Source organism: Aplidium turbinatum, chromosome 6 (genome assembly GCF_918807975.1).
Source record: "Aplidium turbinatum chromosome 6, kaAplTurb1.1, whole genome shotgun sequence".
In the NCBI taxonomy this organism is placed as follows: Eukaryota; Metazoa; Chordata; class Ascidiacea; order Aplousobranchia; family Polyclinidae; genus Aplidium; species Aplidium turbinatum.
The window spans coordinates 30925131-30935631 of record NC_137477.1 but is presented as its reverse complement, the minus strand read 5'-3'; the positions used below and the strand labels follow the sequence as shown (position 1 = coordinate 30935631).

Genomic DNA, 10501 nt, shown 5'->3' with positions numbered 1-10501 from the left:
TATCGTGTGTTTGATTTGATATCTTGTGGTGCATATGGCCAACAAGTTGATCGTAACACCGCTCAATTGTTCCGTGAGCTCTCTTCAGCCCATCACTGTTGGAAGCTCCTGGTTTCGCAACGGCTGTGCTGTTATGGAAGTTCATTTTCCTGATGATGACTCAGTTGATATCGGAAAGGTGTCATTTGTTAACAATTATACAGCTCGTATTTCTGTCAACATAAAGGTAAGAAATTGTTCCAATAACGGTTGTTAAACTATTTAAACTTATTGCAGAATGTCAACTCATATTGTAGTGACTCTCGTTCAGTACAAGTGAGGTTTGTTAAAGGATTTTTTTTTCAAAAATGTGCTTCATCTTCCTGTTAAGCCATGTTACTCAATTGATTTGATACCATCGGCCGAACATTTCATTGGTTTTGGTAGCCTATGACTCGTACCATAAAAATAAAGCAAAGAGACGATAGAAAGATTGCGTAAAGTTAGGCGTGAAAAAGCAGAATTAAGTAGGCCTAATCGCAACTCGAAATAACACGAAAACCAAACGAAAAGATGCAAGGCTCTGATCCAAAATAAAAGATTGCACCAACAGTTTCATACTAAAATTCCTTCCTTTTTAAAAAAAATAGTCAAAAAATAAAACCACAAAACCTTGATACAATCCAGTTAAAACTTAATTCTGTTTTAGGTTCACGAAAAAGCACCGACTGGTTGCCACAAATCAGCTTGGAGGATAGGAGTGCGTGGGTTTACCCTCATGCCGAAGCCCCACTGTGATTATGAAAGTCAGGTGATGCATTTTTGATGCAAGATTTGAAAACAGTGGATGCAAAATAACCTAAGCTGTATGAGATAGCATTAAAGTTAAAACCGAAAAACAAAACATCGAAAAGTTTGCCCATCTGCTCATTCTTGCAGAGGAAAGTCTTTTTGTGTAGCTTGCACGTGGCAAATTTCGACTTTTCGTTGTTCTGCTCTTGGTAGCCCTCTGACGGAACGTTCTTTCGCGCAGTCAAAGGATAGTTCGAAAACAGTTAGAGAATATGAAGATTTTTATATTTTCCTTGGCGCTTTTTCACGAGAAGCTAATCGCAAAGTAGCCGTGTTGGTTGTCGACCACTGTTCTCGTAACGAAAAGCAAATAAGCATTGAAGAATCGAATAGGCTACATTGTTTCGTATGATTCGAACATGGAAGTAGATATCTACTGTATAATAAAGACTGTTTGTTTGGTTGCTTGTGTCAAGTAATCACGATGATCATACTTGTTTGCCTTATCTTCACATGTCTTTGTAACTATCCAGAGTTACTTTTCGTTGTTTCCAAAAGACTTTTTTTACGATGTATCGTCTGTGAGTGCTCTTCGGTTCATTCTCTATCAACCTTCACCCAACTGGAAGACATTTTCTTTGAAAGACCTCAAGGTTTATCCTGCTGTTCCTTGCGAAGTGATCGCTGATTCTATTCCAAAGTACGTGTCCACATTAAACCCAGATCTGTTGTTTTGTTTTATTAAATCACTAATTTATATCAAAGCTCTATCACTAATTTATAATAAGGCTGATGTAAAATCAGCATCCATGGCAGGCTGTATCATGAGACTGAGAAAGCTTCTTTGAGAGCTAATCCTGACAGTTACACACAACCTACTTGTAGACGTAGAGACTTTAAACCACTGACACAGGCCCTGTCAACGAGTTTAACAGTGAAGTTTTCGATTGTTGAAATGTTTTCTGTGATCTATTTTATCCACTTGGTGCAGCTAAATGGAGCGGTGTCCTTGAATGCGTTGCTCAAGTACACACCCCGGGAGTCGAACCTGCGCCGCTTGACCTTGCATTTACTTCGTTCATAAAGTGACTAAGAACATATAAGGCAAGAGTCATGTTAATTGTAAAAACTTCGGCGAATAAACAGTTTCTTGCTGGACCCTGTAGCCTAATGCCCAAGAAAAAGTCAAATCGTAGGATGTTTTTTTTCAAAAGGGTGTGATACAACCAACACAGAATATTAATATATTGAGTTTTGCTTTTAAAAGCATACCAAATGAAATTTTCAAACGGGAATTAAGCATTAAAATGCGTAAACTGAACATTCAAGAATACATTTAAAAAAAAATTACCGAAAAAAAAAATGTTTTCAATGGCACTGGCAAGGCCCAAAGTCCAATGTTTCATTTATTTTTATTTTTTTCAAAATGACCAAAAAGTGGAAACACTGCTCGAGAATACGTCACTATCGACAGCAATAACAAAAGCCACGTTACCACATCTCATGTTTTAACATCAGATCTGATGTTTTGATGTACATACATACATACATTACATAGCCTACAGCAGTGTTTCTCAAACTTTTTTAGTCCATCGCCCCCTTGTCGTTATTGAAATAAAATTTCGCCCTCCTAATTCTGTCAAGTAAAATAAACATTGATAACGCTGGTCAACAAAAAAAAATTTTTTTTTTACTTGCATGGGCTTTGAGAACTGATTTAGGGTAACTTTGGGGTGCTGAATCCGAATCTGACCTCAGATTTATCCTATCACGTCAGGTTTGTGAGATAGGACAACAGCAAATTGCTACTTTTGCCAAAAGTGGAAGATTTGGCGTTGCGTTTACCACCAACATATGCAGTGCTATAACGAAAGGTTAGTGTTAGACAGGCCAAAACAGCTTAAATAAGGTTATTGAACAAGCATTGCCATAGGCCTTTTTAAATCTTTGTGGTTTCATGCAAAACATTGACGGGGGTGGGGGTCAGTTATACTTTTAGCTTCCCTTTTAGCTTGTTACTACTGCATGGTTAATAATGTTGCTTAGAAAACAAATTGATATCAAAATTATAGTTGGTAGGTGTATTTCAGCTACTTATGTACTACATGGCCTGGATTTCTGGATATAGCACAATGTGTATGTGCAATAAACGCAACGTCAAATCTTCCACTTTTGACAAAAGTAACAATTTGCTGTTATCAAATCTCACAAACCTGATGTGATAGGATAAATCTGAGATCAGATTCGGATTCAGCACCTCAAAGTTACCCTAAAACCATTGAAAAACTTCATGCAAGAAAAGTTGTGTTGACCAGTGTAATAGAGTGATAGACAAATTTAGTTTTGGGAATTTAATCAACAAAATTGACAGTAACATGAATACATGATAATGTTCAATGGGATGGATGAGCTTGGCGACTTTCACAAAGTTTTGAAATGTTTGGCGACATCTTTGTAAGATAGAGTCGAAGATCATCCCGTTTATGAACTAGCAAGCAATTTCTTTGCTTTGAAAGCATCGATGTCACAGCCGAAAAGCCCTTTTCAACTATATATGAGGAAACGACAAAATCCACATTCTAGCTTCTTTCCAGAGAAGCTGATATTTGCCAGCAACCCAGCAGCAACCTGGCACCAAAATAAATCGTATCGATCATTTCTGAATTTCACTCTTGACTCATCATCTGTTTGCATATCAATGAACTGCTCCTGAAGTTCCACTTCTACAGTATGTCCGTAGGTTCGGTAGAAAATGGTTGTACCACCCAGTTTGGAACATGGAGGTCCATGAGATCTGGAAAGGGAAGTTTCATGTCTTTATGAAGCATGTCTAAATGTGAGCAGTATTTTTGCTGTTGTTCTTCTGTAATAACATTCTCGCTCAAATTGGGAAACTGAGTTAAGACATTTTGACCTGCGCTTTTATCTTGTTGATGCATTTTATCACAATATTCAGTGATTCATGCAGTTCAGCACTGAGCTTACGGGCAACTAAATGCTGACGGTGAATTACACAATGTATTGCAATAAGTCCAGGAATTGCTCTTTTCATCGGTGCAATGAACCCTCGATGCTTTCCAACCATTCCCGGAGCACCATCAGTTGCGCATTGTAGAATATTATTCAGTGGAATCCCCTTCTCTTCGTAGAAATTTTTCACTGCACTAAAAATGCTTGATGCCCGAATATCTGTAGGAAGACTGAGCGCAAAAATCATTTCTTCTTGTTCTCATATTATGAACAAAACGCACATATCCAAGCAGCAGCGATGCATTGTTGGTCAAGGTGGAATCATCTATTTGCAGTAGGCTAAATGGTTTGCGCGTTGGACTGTTGTTAGCGCGTTGGACTGTTGTTAGCGCGTTGGACTGTTATTGGTGGTTTGATAAACTCGCCCCCTTCGAGTGTTTTAGCCCCCCGATCGCCCCCTTTGATTTTTTCGCCCCTCTGGCGCTCAAAATCGCCCCCAGGGGGGCAATTTTACCCACTTTGAGAAACGCTGGCCTGCAGTTAAGTCGCCCGCAGTAACAACTATTGCTCGATGAGCTGATTGCTAGTCTATAGTGACGTAGACTGTACAATCGCACGCTTCACTGCTCACGCCCATTCCCGTTTTGAAAGCTCTGACAAAAGCACGCGCGGAATGGTAATCAGACCGCAATGGGGCAAAATTATATTGAAAATCGTTTTATAGTAGCATGTTAAACTCAAAGAACGTGAAAAATCGCCAAGTCAGGTTTTCCTATTAGTAATAGCGGCTTGCTCTATCGTTTGGAACACATTTTCCTAGTCTTGTGCTGTTGATGTTGAAGTCAGTGTGTCGTTGTTTTATGTGGTTCGTTTGTTTGGATTGAGCGATTTTACAGTAATAACGCCAGACCAACATCATTTGATACCAACATACAGTAGTAGCCTATTCAATCTGTTTTCTGAAACCGTGCGTTCGCAATGCTACTCGAGAGATGGACAACATGATAAGGAGCGAGCGAGAAAATCTTGCATAAATGTAGAAAATTTACGTGTTTTTTTGGGTTGTAATTATGTGACAAAGTGTCCCCTCCTTGGATCCGTCACTGCTTTGATAGATATGCAGCAAGTTATCGGTGAGGTTCCTACGTATTAAGTGCGTGATTGCATTTGCTTTCATAGTAGGCCTAATGAATTTATTTTATGGCTAAGAACATACTGTACTTTCAACCAACTCAAACATTTCACCACCATTTTGGATGAGTATTGTCACGATCCGGCGGTTGGGGATCCCCGCTTTAGGGCACAGACTCAGTTAAGCACCTCGAGGGCTTCGTCGAGTTTGGCTGCTTAGCCCAACTGCTGTTGCCACACTGAACGCTTGAAAGTTTTCAAGCTGACACATAGCCTACTTACCAAAAGTTTGCCGACCCCTAGGTAATAGCGTTCAAATCAAAATCATTCTAAACGTTTGTGGGAAATTATATTACATCAGTGGGTTTCTAACTCATCTGGTCATCTTCATTTTTTTTGTGATGCACTATACTGTAGCCTACTAACTAAGACTATTCTAACTAGCTTAAAACAAACTGTAGCCTAACTAACCTAGCTTAAACTATTTTCGTTGTTAGAATTAGTTATATTTTTATTCATTTTTATTGTATGCTAATCACAAGGTTTATTGTAGATACCTGATTGAAAGTAGCGAATCTGCATCTAGGGATCGGGCAATATCGGTTGGTCTCCCGGATTCCCATGAAATATCTATGTACCTCCAACATATGTGGATGATATCGGAAAAAATACTAAATATTCGGCCTAAAATTGAAATAGGAAGATTCGCAATTGGTAATTCTTACGAAATTAGTTTTCTACCTTTAAGTTGACATTTGGGCCTAAATGCGTTCTTTCATGCGGTACGTTGTTACTGCATGTTGAGCCTTTTCATTCATCTTTTGTCCTGAATATGCTGGGTAGCCAAATGTGTACGACAGGGCCATTTGCGTCACGGAGACAATGTTATTATTGGACTTTCAAAACATCCTGCGCTGTGTAACCTGAAGTGCAAGTGGGAAGTGGCCGTTTGTTTGTCCAACAGACAAATGCTAAAGACAAAAATAGATGGTGTACAGGGTCTAATATGATGATGTAACCTACAGGATGTACGGTATCAATATTTTTAATATGTAATTTAAATTGATTTGAAATCATCGGACGTTGCTTTCATTTTTGTAACCTACATGCCGCTGAGCCTACTATTGAGTGTAGTTTGGTTTTGGGACTTAATTAGAAGTCCCAAGATTTTTAATGTTTTGTTTTACTGATTTTAATTTTATAAAGATCTAAAACAATACCCGTGCATGACAGCATAGCAGTGGTCTAGAAAGAGTAGAAGCGACGAAACGGAAGTGTTGACGTGGTTAGAAACGAATTAGGATAACAAGATAAACAATTTGGCACACCTACTGTGTTAAAATTCCGTGATAAAACAGATAGGCTGCCGAAACAAAAAGTAGGCCTACTTCACAAAGAACGAATTTGGTTTAGGCTATTATGTAGCCTATGCGAGACTCAGTGAATTCCCGCACAAATTCAATTTGTGGATAGCCTGCACCAGTGGCGTAGCTAGGGAATGTGCCGCCCGGGGCGGATTCAGAATTTGCCGCCCCTTCAAGAAAAAGCATGTGAAAATGAAATGCGTTTTTTTTAATTGACTAAAAGTGGAATTATTGTATGTTTTGAACCAGTAGCGTAGTCAGTAATTTTGAAAGGGGGGGTTTTAAGGGCCGACAGGCGAAGCCCGACGGCGTCCTCGCCAAAGACGACACCCAGCGGCGGGGGGTCTGGGGGGCCTCCCCCAGAAAATTTTGAAAAATTACTTTGGATTTGGTGCATTCTGAGAGCATTTTCAACAAAAATGTGGGTATAAATCCCCTAGTATAAATATTCCTGTAAAATGGTGCTGTCCGGTGGCATAGCAAAAGGATAAGATCATGTTTTCTTGGGAATTTTTCGGTAACTTAATAAAGCTAAGTCTCTATGTTTTCTTGTTGCTAATTCCTGGCTGAGATATTTGAATGTTTGGTATTGGCAAAACTCGCTCTTTTAATGGAGTTTCGTTTAAAATTAGGCAAACTTTGTTTTAGAGGCATAGAGACTGAAAGCATCATTCTCAATATTGTGACGTCACATGCGTGCCAAAGGGGTGGGTTGTAACCCCCAAACCCCTCCTTCCCCTTGGCTACGCCACTGTTTTGAACGTTGCCATTCTGTTTGCTTTTATTTTCCGTGTACTTTTGCATTATCAACAAAAAAATAAAAAGTCCTGTCTGAAAGTGCCGCCCCCCAGACGTGCCGCCCGGGGCGGTCCGCCCCCCCCTAGCTACGCCACTGGCCTGCACTGCGTCAGCTTAATACTATAACGAATGTACACAGACGCTTGGTTACTTTCTGCCAGGCTATCACTTTGCTATGAGACATTCGTAAGCGCGTATACAGAAATCGTGGAAGCTGAACTTTACCAATAAAGTTTGGCTAGGCTAGATGATAATGAGGTTAGATTGGTTTTAAAACTTTATTCCCAGACCGAAAGGGCCTCTGGTAGGTTACTCTTGGCAGTTTCGTATAAGCTTGCTTGAAGAGGCTTGATACCACTGACGCAGGCCCTGTTACCCAGATTGACAGAGTGAAGTTTACGATAGTTAAAGGTGTGTGTGATCTATTCCATCTGCCAGGTGCCGCTGAATGGAGAACTGTTTTTGAAATGCGTTGCTCAAGCGCACACCCCGAGAGTCGAACCAGCGCTGCTTGATCTTGAGTTTTTTTCGTGCACAGAGTCAAGAACTAAGTGAGCTATCGGGATGGAAATGACACTATTAACCAACAAGCACTGTTTTACCAACATTTTTTGACCAAGACGGACGGCATTTGCCAGAATCAAAGTTTCCGATAGACATAAAACAGTTTCCAGTCATGCACGAAGTTACCAAAAATAACGCTGTGCTGCGTAAATGTTAAGGTTGCTAAACTGTAGACGGTTTCTGGTGTTTTTTTCAATGTTGAATCCAAAAATGTTATCCGCTTTCTTGCATCAGGTCTAGACTTTTGGCAAGTTGCATTTAAACTTTTTGACTACTTCAAGGCGATTGAAAATTGTGACGTCATAAAAACAATTCAGCAGTTGAATTAAGTTTTGATGACATCACAACAACATTGTGCACCATGACGATCAAAGGTAGCATAATTAAAAATGTTATGGAGAAACAACTTACCTGATTAAAAAAGACTGATTACATTTTTTAATTCAACCAAAAAAATTGATTCAGAAACAGTTAAAACATTGGCGCTGATAAAAAAAATTCAAATGCGAGAAAGCCATAGTTCTACCGCTACTACTATTTACTACTTCTACTATGCCGATGAAACTACTACCGTATAAAAAAAAAAGGTTTTAGTAAAAAATAGCTAACAAAAACCAATTTTTATATTTTTGTTTGTATAAAAAATGAAAATTGCTACCGCGTCGAATGAAATTACTGCCGTATTCAAAAGAACAATTAGTTTCAGTACCAAATAATCAAATCTCGCGTCATTCGTGTCTTGCGGCCTATGGATCACGTCATTCGAACTGCGGCATAAAGTTGTCTATCCAAATTACTGTAGGCTACGGTGCTTGTGCTAACTTGTACAAATCTTGCCCTGTTTTATTAGGATTGGTAAGAACGGTCCATTTGCATATTTTATTTCAACAGCACAAACTGGTGACGCAGTTTTTATACGTACACGGTATTTAGTGAACTGATTTTTTCTCTTTCAAACAATTATTTTTGAAAATGATTGCGAAACAGTAGCGCCCAGAGAGAAACAACGATGTTTTGATGAACGGTTGGGAAGAAACGGAGCTGCCAACAATGCCAAAGATCCACTGTAGCAAAACGTCAGTCTGATTCAAATTACTTTGGCACTTCGTGACAACAAAACTGCAGTTTATGCAATATGGCTGTTGTACGAGATTGACTAAAAAATTACATGTAGTTAATAAATCACCAAATTTAACATTAGAAAAATTCATATTGCTAAAAATATTACTTAATTGCGAATCTGAAGATAATTATGACACAAAAATAAAAAATGCTGATTCAGGAATACATGATTGGGCATGATATGTTATTGTTGATTTACTCACGAGGATTTAAAAGATTAATCTAACAGACTGGCGTTGGCTAATATACTTGTTGCAACTTGGGTAAGCAATCTCTGAAGTATATATTAGTGTGACGATAAAAGTCGTCAATATGATATAAGATTATTGGTATTTTTGGTACAAAACAATCAGAAAAAATAAATTACTGACAGGGAGCAAACTAGCACCTCCAATTAATGACCTAATGCAGTGATTGAAAGATTACAAACTAGTGATTTTGCAATGCTGTTCAGTGTTCATGCCTTATAAAATTATTGAACCAGCTGCAATATCTCGAGCATTAGAGATTTCAGATTCCCATACAGCATCTGCAATTAAACTAATAGACCTGGTAATTACACTCAATGCCGCTTCTGCATTCTGTTTCATTACTTTCATAACACTTTGTACATCCACACTCTCACTATTCTTCCAGCAGTCGTAATCGGTAACCATGGCAAAAGAAGCATAGAGAAGACCAAGTTCACTTGCAAGAACCACTTCTGGAACCGTTGTCATGTTGACTACAGTTGCACCCCATGAACGAAACAAATTGCTTTCAGCAAAAGATGAAAATCTTGGACCTTCTATAGTGATGGTGGTACCCTCATTGTGGCAAGTGACATCACTTTGTTTGCAAGCACTTTTCAATATTGTTCTTAGTTTACTATTAAAAGGAGTTTTCATTGGAATATGACATATTCCTTCAAAACCTTTTGCAGTTCTATCATAAAACGTAGAAGTCCTCTTGGTTGTTCGGTCAATAAATTGATCAATAATAACAAATTCTCCTGGTTTGACATCTTCTTTCAACGAACCACAGGCAGTAGTGGCTATAACATGCGTGCATCCCTCTAATTTTAGTGCAAGCATGTTTGCCCGATAGTTCACATCAGTCGGCGCAACGCCATGACCAGCACCGTGGCGTGATAACAATACACAACTGACGCCTTTAAGTTTTCCACAAATCAATGAACTCGAAGGCTTTCCAAATGGAGTCATTACTTCTTTGATCTCACTGACAGTAAACAATTCAATATTGTTCATACCAGTACCACCAATAATTCCAACTTTAATATTGGTCATCTTCAAAAATTAACACAATTCTTTAGTAAAAACATGCAAATAGAACAGTGTCGGCTAATTGTGCACTTCAATTCCTAACTCTGTAAAAAAAAAGGAAGAAAATATTTTCTTCATAAGCTTATCAATAAGTCTACAAACTAGAAAATACTTTTTCTAAACATAAAAAATATCAATCTTAAACATGTTTGATTATATTTATCCTCGGACTGGGAAAGCTTCTTGCTGCCTCTGATATTTATCAGGATGGAATTTTTACCTATGGGATGCTTACCTACGTTTAGCTGGATCACCTTTTGCCAATAGAAAATTCACCTAGAAAAATTATCAGATTTTAACACAATTGAAAACGCAAATGATAAACCAGTGATTGATTGATATCGGTTATGACAACATACTATTGGAAGGAAGAGATAAAAAAACCGAGCTGCTCCTATTTTGGCAGTTTTGCATACTTGTAGAGGCTTGATGAATTGATTATCAACTTTCAAAATCCAT

General features: G+C 38.5%; 2 protein-coding genes across 3 annotated transcripts; one reads left to right on the top strand and one right to left on the bottom strand.

The window, feature by feature from the left end:
* The first annotated feature begins 34 nt into the window (after window positions 1-34).
* Window positions 35-6091, top strand: LOC145772612 (nicolin-1-like). Of its 2 annotated transcripts, XM_082584473.1 has the most exons (5): window positions 35-226; window positions 689-790; window positions 1305-1471; window positions 3501-3607; window positions 5426-5555. In XM_082584473.1, the coding sequence occupies exons 1-4, from the start codon at window positions 35-37 to the stop codon at window positions 3592-3594; spliced, it is 555 nt and encodes a 184-aa protein (XP_082440599.1). In that variant the 3' UTR covers window positions 3595-3607; window positions 5426-5555. The 2 variants fall into 2 exon arrangements, with proteins under 2 accessions (XP_082440599.1, XP_082440598.1); XM_082584472.1 differs by lacking the exon at window positions 3501-3607 and having other exon boundaries at window positions 5426-6091.
* Window positions 6092-8466: 2375 nt separating this feature from the next.
* LOC145772013 (S-methyl-5'-thioadenosine phosphorylase-like) lies at window positions 8467-10077 on the bottom strand. Its single transcript, XM_082583816.1, has one exon. The coding sequence runs from the start codon at window positions 10004-10006 to the stop codon at window positions 9185-9187; it is 822 nt and encodes a 273-aa protein (XP_082439942.1). The 5' UTR covers window positions 10007-10077; the 3' UTR covers window positions 8467-9184.
* Window positions 10078-10501: the final 424 nt, after the last annotated feature.